The sequence below is a fragment of the Phycodurus eques genome, chromosome 5, assembly GCF_024500275.1.
Source record: "Phycodurus eques isolate BA_2022a chromosome 5, UOR_Pequ_1.1, whole genome shotgun sequence".
Lineage (NCBI taxonomy): Eukaryota > Metazoa > Chordata > Actinopteri > Syngnathiformes > Syngnathidae > Phycodurus > Phycodurus eques.
Window position 1 is genome coordinate 8,322,360 of NC_084529.1, and position 13,368 is coordinate 8,335,727.

Below are 13,368 nucleotides of genomic sequence, written 5' to 3' on the forward strand. Positions count from 1 at the left end.
TTTTAATGGAGATAATTAATTGTGTAATAGATTGAACCAAGGAAGACATCACATGAGCAATGTTTTAATGCCCATGTGCCTGAAAGGTCATGAACCACCTTTACCCGATTGCCTTATTGCCACACCTTCCCAGGCTTTAACAGCAGGCTGCATTCATAATCCACAGGAGAGGTTACTGTGTGAGTGGGTGGTCTTTGTTTTTCATAGGGTGTGCTGCTCTCTCGTGGAAGAAATGTGCAATAACTGCAGTAGACCAAAAGTCAACACCAACTGGCAACAAAAAGCTAGATGGGATAATGCATAACATTTTTTTTATGTTTACCAGGTCTGGCATCTTGTCGGAAGCTGATGTGTGCCATAACAAAAGGCCCTTGAAGCAGATCCAGGTGGCTGTAAAAAGCAACAGATGGAGGCTAAACACGAGTGAAGCATGAATTATTTATAATGACAGCGTTTGGCTCTAAATCTGTCAAATTATACAGTGATTCAGATTATACAACGATTCAGAAAGAATCATAAAAAGCCCACAAAACCAAAATCATAAAAGAAAATTAAATACTTAAACAATGTTAAAGGTGCTGTATTTTGGCTATTTAGACCTCCATAGTGACTCTCTAACAATGACTCAGTATAAATGTGTCAATTAGATTAAAAAAAAAAAAAAAAAACACCTTGGTTTTGTCATACGAGTGTCCAGAAAACGCCCCTCTGAGAGCTACTTCTGTTTGACCCAGTTTTGTATCTGCTTTGTCCATATTTGTCTAAGACCGCCCCCTTTACTCTGATTGGTTGCCTCCGTGTAGAAGACCCACTTTTGAGAGTACACGTGTTTGTTTGGTCGATTGCGCTGGCTCGGAAGCGGAGAGATAAGCGGAGATCTTCGTTAGTGATGTAGATAAGATCGAAAAATTAGAATGACCTGATTTCAGGCATCTCGGTAGAAAAACATCTGGTACTCAGGAATGCATGGACCATTTTAATTTGTATTTTACATGTTTACTGAGGCACCATAGAGACAATATTACATCCCAAATACTAGAAAAGTTGGTTTGGCAAAATATGTCCCCTTTAAACTCCAATGAATTATTACACTTATTATCATGCACTGAAGATGAGTCCATTTAAAACCTTGGGGTGGCACAGCAAAACTAAAAGCGATCATTTTTGGGATTTTATAATAGTCAAGTAGAAAACTATCAGAAATATTTACCAACAGATATAATCAGGTTCATTGTATTAGATTTTAAATTACTGATGACTAATGTGCAGAGACTAATAACAGTACAGTCAGCATTTTGTGTTCCACAAACATATTGTTTTGTGGTATGTTTGTTAGGTGATTGATTCATTGTTATTAAAATAGGCTAATTACCCTCTCCCAAAAAAGATATGGACACATTTTAATTCAAAGATGAACATTTATTGTAAACCAAACAATGCACTCGGTGCACTACACGAGCGCTACTGTGAGTGACAGGTCAAGAGCGGCTTCCTGTGCCTTGCCAAATTGAGTCCCCGTCTCAAATCAATATCTGAGAAGTTGTGAAGTGACGGTATTGTCCCAAAAATAAATAAATAAATAAATAAAGAAGAAGAAAAAAAAACGTGCAGGCCAAATGGTATATATTATGCCATAGCATCAGCAGAGGACAGAGAAAAAGAGCCCAGTGCAGAACTCTGTAAAGGCCGAACACCTGTGCTCTCTACTTTTTGGTAATGTCTGCCACCTCTCACATATTAATTTTCCTTATGACACAGTATAACCAAAGAAGATACTAATAAAGGAAGCATGGGAGGAGAGAGTCAAGGTCCCTGGTGTAATTGTCCCATGTACTGCTCTAAACACAACTCTTTGTGGAGTTGGCATTTTCTACCGCTAGTTTCGTGCACATTTTTGCTGGATACAAATAACAAGTTACATTTCCTTGCATTTTACTTTGGGTCCTTACACAAGGTCTGGATTTTGGTTCCTAGGCACTACATCCTCAGCACTGCGCCCCAGTGATTAATTGCATTTATTTATTTATTTTTTGCTAATAACAAAACAAGCTTAATGGATGCCACAGTAGGGTGTTACCGATGCACAGTATTAGCTTACAAGCACTTTCACTGGTTTGAATTCCCATTGATGACCTCTTCAAACTGTACATATGCTGTCAATTATAAACAACATGATCAAATTTAAAGGAAATATTATTTTTTGGTTTAAAAAGTCCCATACTGCTTATACTATTGGAGAGAAAAATGTGTGTTTTCATGCTCCCTGTAGTTAATTCAAGTGTTGTGGCTTGATAGTTGTTTTCAGATGCTGCATAGCTGCTTAGTGCGAGAGTTGACGACGTGTCATTGGTCGACACTAAAAGAAAAATGGGGGAAAAAAAACACTGAGCAATCAGCTGTGTCACCTTATTGGTTATTTCTAACTATTTCCTGTATTGGCTGTATTAAGGTGCACGACCCCTTTTCCTATTTTTATTGCTCATACCTCAAAAGCCCAAACTCCAACAAAGGGCGAGAGCAAAGGAAGGAATCACAGATGGTCAGATTGGCCAAGAGAGAGGGGCTGAGGGGGTGGAATCCTAGAAGTGCAGCTGGCTCCAAAAACCACTGGCCTCCAAGCAACAACTAAATGAGAAACAACACAGAATGTTCTGGAGCTACAAATCAGAGGACAGTCTTTTCTAAACCCCGCAAGACGAAAAGGAGTGGGAAGAACATCCATTTCTCAAGAAATCTTTTAACAAAGCAAGTCTATTGTTACTGATCTCTGTTTTCAGGCGAAGAACTGAATGAATTGTATTCTCTAGGAGAGCTGCAGAATAAATGTAAAACAATCATATTGATGTTTTGCAATAGATTCAGTGCAGTTATTTTACGTGGGAGTGCAAATAATGTCAGACAGAGAGTTTTTTGTCCTTTTGCTTTGTTTTTGTCTGACTGTGACTTCAGTCAAGAGCCAGGGTTCACCACAGGATGCCTTTATAATACAATACCTGGAGAGGAGACTGAGTCAAATAGAGGTAAGTGTGGAATCTTATATATGCATATATATACTGAATTAATGTACAATTACAATTACAATTACAATTACAGTGACAATTCATGTTTGGTGTTGTCTGGTTTGACTATAGAAACTGTGCCAGAACTACAGAAATAGCAGTATTGTATGTACTGTATGTGTTGTACTGATATCTCAGTACTTTGTAAAACTCTTGGGTGACCAATAGGGTTGCTGTTTCACTATATACAGTATATTGACCATATACTGTAAAGACATGGACACATCGTAGTCCTTCTATTCAACCATGTTACCGTAATTTCTCGTGTATAATGGATTTATCTCACCCAACACCTATAAAAAATAGACACACAGGAATGAAGACGCTGGTTTCTTTTGCTCATGAGGAGGACGTATGGGATATTGTTCAGATTACAGCCTCCCATCACGCTCTAAACAATCACTCCCGTCGCTCCTGTATTTATTTGAAATAGGGAGGTATCTAAGTTACAAGACCTATTTTCATACCTAAAAATTACATCATATGTTTCTTCATCTGTGGTTTAGGGGCTTTTAAGACTATAGCTTTTCTGTCTTCTAATATAGTCCTTCCTCCTACACTTAAATTATGGTCTAGATATTTGACTTGCCTTTTACACAATTTTAATTTATTTTTGCCAACTTTATGTCCCTCTTCTGCTAGATGATGCAGTAAGGCCAATGAATCTTTGATGTATGTCTCTCCATCTGGAGATGCCAGGAGAACATCATCTACATATAGTAAAATTTGGCTCCCTCCTGGGGGATTGAATTTAGACATGCGTGTTGTCATTACTTGTGAAAATGGTTGGACTTTCACAGTAACCTTGTTTTACTAATGTTCCCATATGTTTCCACTGTGACTCATAATCTTTGCACAATGAAACGTGTGGGACACTTGTATTTTTATACAGTTCCTTTAATTTGTCTGGTAAAATGATTCCTGCTGCGACTTTTGCTTCATTGTCTGAGTACAGATAATCTACAGTAATTTTAGCAGGTGTCGCATGTCGTAACCTTTTCTCATATCAATGTCTACTTTGTAGGGTGTAATGCCGGCTACGGCCTTTTTCACATCCTCATTAGTCCAGGTCCTATAGACCAAAATAGTTTCTTTGTGGTCCTCTTGGACGTTTGGATTTGCCTTTGTTTTCTCATTCTTTTCACACTTTTTTTAACCATCTTTTTCTCGACTCTTACTACTGGTCCTGTCTCGTCATACGAAATGTAACACTTTGAGTGGCAATTAGGGAGAAGGACCCATTCACTTTCAGTTCTTTATTTATAACAATTGAACAATTTCATAATGGTAGAGGTAAATGTGCAGACATTCCTGGAAGTATATTTACAATATAAGGTGCAAATGGATCTACAAATATTTATAAAGTATAACATGCACATTTCTACTGGAGCAATGCTTTGAAAATATGAAATTTGGTTCCTCATTGTCTGCTATGTCTGAATCCTATATAATGTCCTTGGAGATTTTCCACATTACATATTGGCGATAAGCAGCATTGGCGGAATTGTCTGTTGTTCTCTCTTGGGCATTGATTCCCAACCATTATTGAGCCAAGGCAGATATTTTACATTTGAAAAATCTCACGGCACACCAACAAACAAAAATGTCAGCAAAAGTGGATACACAACTCTCGGTGCAAACAAATCATGTTCAACCTATATTTAATTGAATACACTACAAAGACAAGATATTTAATGTTCAAACTGATAAAGTTGACTGTTTTTAGCAAATACTCATTAACTTAGAATTTTACGGCTTCAACACGTTCCAAAAAAGCTGGGACAGGTGGCAAAAAATACTGAGAAGGTAGAGGAATGCTTTTCAAAAACCTGTATGGAACACAGGTGAACAGGCTAATTGGGAACAGGTGGGTGCCATGATTGGGTATAAAAGGAGCTTCCCTGAATTGCTCAGTCATTCACAAGCAAAGATGGGGCGAGGTTCACCTCTATGTGAACAAGTGCGTGAGAAAATAGTCGAAGAGTTTAAGGACAATGTTCCTCAACGTACAATTGCAAGGAATTTAGGGATTTCATCATCTACAGTACATGATATCATCAAAAGGTTCAGAGAATCTGGAGAAATCACTGCATGTACGCGGCAAAGCCGAAAACCAACATTGAATGCCCGTGACTTTCGATCCCTCAGGCGGCACTGCATCAAAAACCGTCATCAATGTGTAAAGGATATCACCACATGGGCTCAGGAACACTTCAGAATTCCAATGTCAGTAAATACAGTTCGGCGCGACATCCGTAAGTGCTACTTGTAACTCTACTATGCAAAGCAGCCATGGCCCAATGGTTAAGATCATTGCCTTCCACTGTGGGGGACCTAGGTTCAAGACCCCGACTGGACCATCCACCAACATCCCCCGGACTCATGGCTGTGGTGTCCTTGAGCAAGACACTGATATCCTGAAATGCTCCCTGGGTGCTTCAGCTGCCCCCTGCTCCAGTGTGTTCCACTAACATGTGTATGTGTTCACTGTGATGGGTTAAATGCAGAGATCAAATTCCGTGTGCATGCATGCATGCATGTTCATGACAATAAAAGATGATTCTTCTTCTTCTCCAAAAGCCATTTATCAACAACACCCAGAAACGCCGCCGGCTTCTCTGGGCCCGAGCTTATCTAAGATGGACTGATGCAAAGTGGAAAAGGGTTCTGTGGTCCGACGAGTCCACATTTCAAATTGTTTTTGGAAATTGTGGACGTCGTGTTCTCCGGGCCAAAGAGGAAAAGGATCCATCCGGACTTTTATGGAAGCAAAGTTCAAAAGCCAGCATCTGTGGTGGTATGGGGCTGTGTTAGTGCCAATGGCATGGGTAACTTACACATTTGTGAAGGCCATCCAAGCAACGTCCCTGCTTATTTCAGCAAGACAATGCCAATCCACAATCTGCACGTGTTACAACAGCGTGGCTTCGTAGTAAAAGAGTGCGGGTACTAGACTGCCCTGCCTGCAGTCCAGAACTGTCTCCCATTGAAAATGTGTGGCACATTATGAAGCGTAAAATACGACAACAGAGGCCCTGGAATGTTGAACAGCTGAAGCTGTACATCAAGCAAGAATGGGAACGAATTCCACCTACAAAGCTACAACAATTATTGTCCTCAGTTCCCAAACATTTATTGAATGTTGTTAAAAGAAAAGGTGATGTAACACAATGTTAAACATGACCCTGTCCCAGCTTTTTTGGAACGTGTTGCAGCCGTAAAATTCTAAGTTAATGATTATTTGCTAAAAACAAGAACATTTACCAGTTTGAACATTAAATATCTTGTCTTTGTAGTGTATTCAATTAAATATAGGTTGAACACGATTTGCAAATCATTGTATTCTGTTTTTATTTATGTTTAACACTTCATTGGAATTGGGGGTTGTATAATGCATTTGTACAATGCATGATTTTCCTTCTACCCATATGATCAAAACTTCAAAGAAAGATTTCAAAGAAATATTCTTAAGTTAAGCACTTTATGAGAACATGTAATACTTTTTTATTTACTTGCTCTTATTTTGAAATTCACAGCCTTACTTTTATTTAGTAAATCAGAAAACACATGGTTGTCCTCATATGTTTGATTACCAAGGCAGAATTTGTAAGATGGATACAATTCTTTAAAGAAAACATGAAGGGCTAGGCGAAACACATTTAATTTTATTTTAATGGGATTCAAATTAAACTGTCAAGCATTCAGAAAAGCATTATCATTAAACAAAACATAACCATAAAGAAATGAATGATGGTTGTTGTTCAGTCATATTCAAAAAACAACAACAATATTTCACAAATTCTGCCAAGGTATGTAAACTTATGAACACAACTGTACATACAGTATATACAGTCATACGTACCCCTGCCATAATGGAATGAAAGTGTAGGCTACACCTTTTTAGTAACCTCGAAGTGGCTGGATACATTTCTAAAATGTGACAGCTTTTTCATTTTCCCCTATACCTATGTATAATGCACACTATGGACAATTTTTTGGGGGAAAGAAATACGCATTATACACGAGTACCTGTTTATTTTTGCCTGTTTTGTTTTTCTTCTTTTTTGTGTTTGTAAAGCGCCTTTGAGTTTTATGAAAAGCACTATATAAAACAGATTTATTATTATTATTATTAAAGAAAAAGATAAATAAAATATAGGTATTACATATTACTAGTTTTGATGACTCTGTATTTATACTGTACATTAAAAGTAACATTAAACATATATTTAAAAAAATAACTAAAGATAGCCTTCTTCGGACTGCATGTTTTGTTCTTATTCTACGTGGTACATAAGATTTAGATCAAGGCTCCTAAAAAGCCACTTTAAAATTGTCCAATGTTTGTTCTCAGCCATGTCTTTGAAGCTTGTGATTATGCATTTTGGCAAATTCCAGTCTCATCTGTTTCAAGTAATTTCAGTAACCACCGTGAGGTTTTTTTCTGTTTAAAAGAAGAGCACCAACAATTATGTCCACGTGTCTATAACTAGAACTTCACTCAGTTGAGCACAGACCTCTATTAAAGCCTTTCTGATTGGGGTGGGGGGAGTGGTAATATTTGCGGAGTCCTGTTTTTGTGTTTGTTTTTCCGTCTCTTCATTAGTTAGCAGGCTAGGATGAAGAACATATGGATGGTGTGAATATGATTCTCGGGACCTGCTAGTTCCATTGACGCCACAGTGACCCAAATGTAAACTAGATTCCTATAAATGATTGAATGGGTTCTTATTTGGCCCATGCACCACCCATCAAAAGAGCTCTAATAAAATTGGTTGACATTTTTTTGTAGTCCCTCGAATTGTATTTGTTCTATTATATAATGCATTGTTTTTCTACTTCAACATGGCCTTTGATAACAAAGGCCAATAAACCAACAAAGCTCGTGTTGGCAAGATTTTTGCACAGTACTTTATGTATTCTACGAATGATAGTGTGTGCGTGTGTGTGTGTGTGCGTGTGTGTGTGTGTGTGTGTGGGTGTGGGTGTGTGTTAGCGGGGCAAGAAAAATATATATCCAAACTCTAAAGCGTTTTATAGTTTATAGAGCTTACATCTTTGTTTAATAGTGAGGTGCAGGAAAGTACTGAATCTGTACGGAATATTTAGCGTTGATAGTGGCTAATTAGCTAACATTCCTCAATAAACTACACGCCTCTAATGCATTCAAACAAGGATGCTTCAGGTTGCACATTTCCTTTCGTCAGAGGAACATAATGGCGTGGGTTAGTTCATGATTTCATTGTATCATGAAAATGTGTGTGATTTATCCATTTCACTTCTCAAAGAGACTTTACTTTTTCATGGCAAAGCTTTCATTGCATGACTTCAATTCTGTATTGATAAAAAGTTTTTTTTCTCTCTATATCACTGTCAGGAGCGTCTGAATCAATGTGAGCAAAACACAGTGAGCATAACCCAGAAGACATATGATCTCTCCTCAGAAATGAGAGGTCATCTGTCCACCTTGAATGCTATGAGGTACGATTATTGATGAACACTTGCCCAGATACAGAGCTATGATGAAGGATTCATCTGTTTGTTGTCACAAAAAACATGGGGATTTACTGAAATAGAGGTGCATGAAATAAGAATTTGGTTTCCCCTTCAGATCAGAGGTGAGGAGCCACCTGGAAAGCATCGCTGAGCGTGTAGAGCGAGTGGAGAGAGAGCTGGAATATCTCGAAAACAAGATGCCCGCCCAATCTGACATTGAGATGGAGGAGGCACTGCTCGAACAACAGATAAAAGCAGCAGAACTGGACCAGCTAAAGAAAAGAGCTCAAATCAAAGTAGAAAATGGTATGGTAATGTGTGAAGTAACAGGATATGTGGACAAAGAAAAACATAAGAAAAGGTCTAATTCAAAATACACCTACAAATAGGACAGTTCTATCAAAAAAATATGCTTGGTATTCTGTCATTTCTAGATTGCAATGTAGCCTTGAGTCAAATTAAGTCTCTCAAAATTGTGAAGAAGATAGGAGACAACGCGGGTTGCTGGTTCAAGGACCCTTCTGATGGATCAGCCAAGGTACTGTATGCATTGGAATTGGTATGGAATACCAATGGAATTGGAAGGCAGTTGTTGTCCTTAATTTTGTCTCAGCATTAAACTGCTGATGGGGGTTAGCAGGGACCCAAAGTAAAACAGCATACTGTCATTTTAATGTAGAAACAAAAATGTTCAATTTTTTCCAGAATAATCTTCATTTATATGTAGTCTGATCAAACTCTTAAAGGTCTACCTGCTGAGTGGAATTCGTAACGACACACTGTTGGAGTACGCATCTCTACAAAGCTTCTCAGAGAAAATCGCTGTACCCCAAGTTAAAGTGGTCAGGCTGCCTTTTACATGGCAGGGAACAGGTCACGTGGTCTACAATGGATTCCTCTACTACCACAGAGCAGACACACCCAACCAGATACTAAAAGTATGTATATCCAGTTTAATACACTTTAGATGTGTTATCCTTTCTGTATACTAAGTTTGTAAAATATCCAAATTCATTCAGTGGTCCTGCAGAGGGAGTGGATAATTTGGCAACATCAATCCATCCATCCATTTTCCGTACCGCTTATCCTCACTAGGGTCGCGGGCGTGCTAAAGCCTATCGCAGCTGACTCTGGGCGAGAGGTGGGGTACTGGTCACCAGCCAATCGCCGGGCACATAAACAAACAACCATTTGCACTCACATTCACACCTACGGACAATTTAGAGTCTTCAGTTAACCTACCACGCATGTTTTTGGGATGTGGGAGGAAACCGGAGTACCTGGAGAACACCTGGTACCATGTTCTCCATGCAAACTCCACACAGGCGAGGCCGGATTTGGACCCGGGTCTTCAGTACAGCCCAATTTGGCAGCAGAGGAAACCTTATTCGTCCTGATTCATTCTGAAGTTGGGGCAGATTGTGTAACAGTGGGGCTCTTGGCTGAGGACTGAGTAAACTAAAAGTGAACTGAGTCATTTGGGAGGATTGTTTTTCCTTGTTTCTTTGCTTTCTTTGTTTCCAATATTATTTGAGGCCAGTAAATGAAATGTGCCAAAATAAACTTTTGACTTTAAAGTGAGCTCAGAGCTGACCTTCCTTCAACATAAAATTTTATTCTTTAGGGCACAAATTATTGCCAAAGACAGTCAGTCTATAGACAGTCAGTAGTCAGGCATGCATACAAAACCCTAATCCCACATCGCATATCTGCTTTCTGTGACCTAAGATTAAGATAAAATGAGATGTAAAAGAAGAAAACTATGTATTTAAAAGTGCAGTAGAAGTATTTTTTACTGATTGCTACATTAGGTTGCAATACTACAACTATTTAGTTCAACCATTCAGTGGTAATGGTCATTTGTCAAAAACTTTTACATATTTTTAAAGTGGTACAGAACTGTGAAAGAGAAGTGAAGGGTCAAATAATGATTTTCACACAAAATTGTGTAATCTGTCAATCTTCAGGTTTGTTGTTACTGTTGATAGGAATAAATCATGCATAGAAATATTCTGCTGTATCAAATCGCTCCATGTTCTGCAAGAAAATCTAGGAATATTCTATCTGTCATTTATACCCTAACCCTAACTCAAATTTGTGCCATTTCTCATTCAGGTTGACCTGTCGAATGGCACAGTGGTCGACAGCACCCTTCTTCCAGGCGCTGGTCGCCTCCCAGTGTACAGTCTGAACACCAACACCTACTTGGACATGGCTGTGGATGAACTAGGTCTTTGGGTTATTCATGCTGACCCAGAATATGGAGGAAATTTAGTCCTAACTAAACTGGATAAAGGTAGAGTACTATATACTGTAAATCCTTAAATAATTGCAACTAATGTACACTTAGTGCCTCATCTAACTGCTTTTTCCCCAACTGATTAAAAATAAAAATAGTTTTTCCCCGTCGGGATAAAAATGACAGTTGGTGCCATTAGGCAGCCACCATCATTTCAACCATGACCACATCCGATTTTCAACCATTTTGTACACGACACTCGTTTTTATTTAATGATACACTGTGTGACTGTTGGAAAGATGCAGCATGAGCTCCTTAATAGCTTGACATCATAGCAGCAAGAAAAGTGTGTAACTTGCTAGAAAAAAATGTGACATCTACAGTGCTGGGTGTGGGTATTTTCTGAAAACACAAATATCTCACAGATTCTCTCGACCTTATAACCTGTTGCATTTTTTAAACTGATTTTTTTGCTCTCCCATTCTGCTGCATCTCTAAGTAAAGCTGGAAGTCTTGGTTAAAGAAAATGGGTCTTCATTCTTGTCAGAAAATCAAATCATGAGACCTATAATGAACATAATCATATAATAAACAAATTGCACTTTTGCATGGTCTTTGAGCTGTGCAGCAAGTGCAAACATGAGCAGACATACAGTATAAAACCGAACTTGCGCTTGTCTGCTTCGGCTACGCTGTTCAGACATATGCATCCATCATTTGTGGCATTGAGGAAACTTATGCGGGAACAATTAGCCTCCAATTGCACTGTATTACTGACAAGAAACAAAGAATAAAAAGTCAGTGAAACAGTGAGATTGTTACACATTCCATTCCTGTTGAAACCTAAACACACAGCATTTGTAAGAATAAAAGCCTTCTCCCAAATTAACCTAGACTTACTCAGACAAAAAAAAAAAAAATCTTTATTTAAACAAGGAATTATAAACATACGTATATCCATACATACATTTGATATACTGCCTTTCCTTATAAGGAGGGTCCTGAGTAAATGGAGTGTATCCTAACATTCGCACTCACTTTCACACCTTGTGTGTAATATATAAATATGATGATAATACAAAATCGCAGGAAGAGCTCTTTTTCATCATTTTTGATAAAAGCAAAATGCATTTTGACAATCCATTTTGCCATGCCATCAATTGTGTACAGACTATTCTTTTGTTGAACATGTTCAGACTAAGCCATGAACAGTTTGACATGATAAATTTTGAAGGTTTTCGTACACAAATAACATTTGTTTTCTCAGAATGACAAAAAAATGTATAGCATTTTGGAAAAGAGCTCTTCACATATACACTGTTTAATACTATGAAAATAAACATCATTATTCATGAGTCATGACAATGAAATTTTCTTTCCAGGAAACCTGGCAGTAGAATACATCTGGGATACACAGTGTAAAAGTCATGATGCTGAGGGAGCGTTCATAATATGTGGAACTCTTTATGTTGTCTACAACACACGCTATGGCGGACGGTCAACTGTACAGTGTCTCTACGATATCCATGACACCATACACAGGTTGGCCTTCGAGTTACACATTCACAACATCCAGTATACACAGAAATATACATTTCATCCCAACATTTTGTACTACGATTGAGCAGAGTAACATCACTAGTCACGTGTATAAGCGATGACACTCTGTTCACAAATAAATAACCATTTTTTTCAATTTATCTTTGCTGTGCCATCAACTCGAAGTGCTGAAAGTCCTGTAGTGTTCTTCCCAAAGCGCTACACAAGCCACAGCAGCATCCACTACGACCCTGGAGACAAACAGCTATACGCCTGGGATGATGGCTACCAAACAATATATAAAGTGGAGACACACTTCAGTGATCAAGTTACTGCTGAATGACAGTTTGCTTCATCTGTTTTCCCTTTAAAAATGATCATATGCATACCAATTATTACACACCACAAGTATTCAGACATTAAGTACATTTAAATCACTGTCTTTTCTCCTGGTATTTTGCTGCCAGTAGGTCAAACAAATGTTAGATTTTGTATCACAAAAATAAAGAGCATTTAAAAACAGGTGTGTTTTCGTTCAAATTTAAGAAGCAAGTTTTAGACTATTAGTCGAGACACTTCTTGCATCATAAGAAGCTTCTGAATAAAGTTGAGAACTGCAAGTCTGCGGCATGAAGACAATGGATGTTTAAAAAGAAAGCTGTCATATTTGCATTTCCTAAAAACTAACCTGACAACATTGGGGTTGTCATAAATGTATTGTTACAGAGCCAGCCTGAAATCATTCCAGAAATTTGGGAGAAAAAAATAATACCTGCAATACCTGGACATATGGCTCATACTTTTATGAATCAGTATCATTTTGCAACTCATCAAATGATTTATAAATCATTTGATGAGTTGATTTATAAATGACAGCAGCATCTCAGCAAATGTGTTAAAGAATTTAGGCATCATCTGTCTAGAATTCAAGGGTGTAAAACTCAAATTCACGGGGGGCCAAAATAAAAAATGGGACACCATTGCGGGCCAAACTCAATATTTAATGAAAAATCACAGTGATGTGCATGTTTCCCT

General features: G+C 38.1%; 1 protein-coding gene across 1 annotated transcript; it reads left to right on the plus strand.

Annotated features, from left to right (window-relative positions):
• Nucleotides 1-2,505: 2,505 nt before the first annotated feature.
• On the plus strand, nt 2,506-12,855 carry olfml1 (olfactomedin-like 1). The gene is made up of 8 exons (XM_061676764.1): nt 2,506-3,020; nt 8,437-8,540; nt 8,671-8,861; nt 8,990-9,093; nt 9,302-9,493; nt 10,671-10,851; nt 12,177-12,336; nt 12,520-12,855. Exons 1-8 carry the CDS (start codon nt 2,892-2,894, stop codon nt 12,674-12,676), a joined length of 1,218 nt encoding a protein of 405 aa, XP_061532748.1. The 5' UTR covers nt 2,506-2,891; the 3' UTR covers nt 12,677-12,855.
• Nucleotides 12,856-13,368: the final 513 nt, after the last annotated feature.

Bases quoted from the DNA above. Each gene is read 5' to 3' on its own strand.
- olfml1 (XM_061676764.1), top strand. From the start codon at position 2,892: ATGTCAGACAGAGAGTTTTTTGTCCTTTTGCTTTGTTTTTGTCTGACT. The intron at 9,094-9,301 runs GTACTGTATGCA...AAACTCTTAAAG, and splicing joins CTTCTGATGGATCAGCCAAG to GTCTACCTGCTGAGTGGAAT. The intron at 12,337-12,519 runs GTTGGCCTTCGA...ATCAACTCGAAG, and splicing joins ATCCATGACACCATACACAG to TGCTGAAAGTCCTGTAGTGT.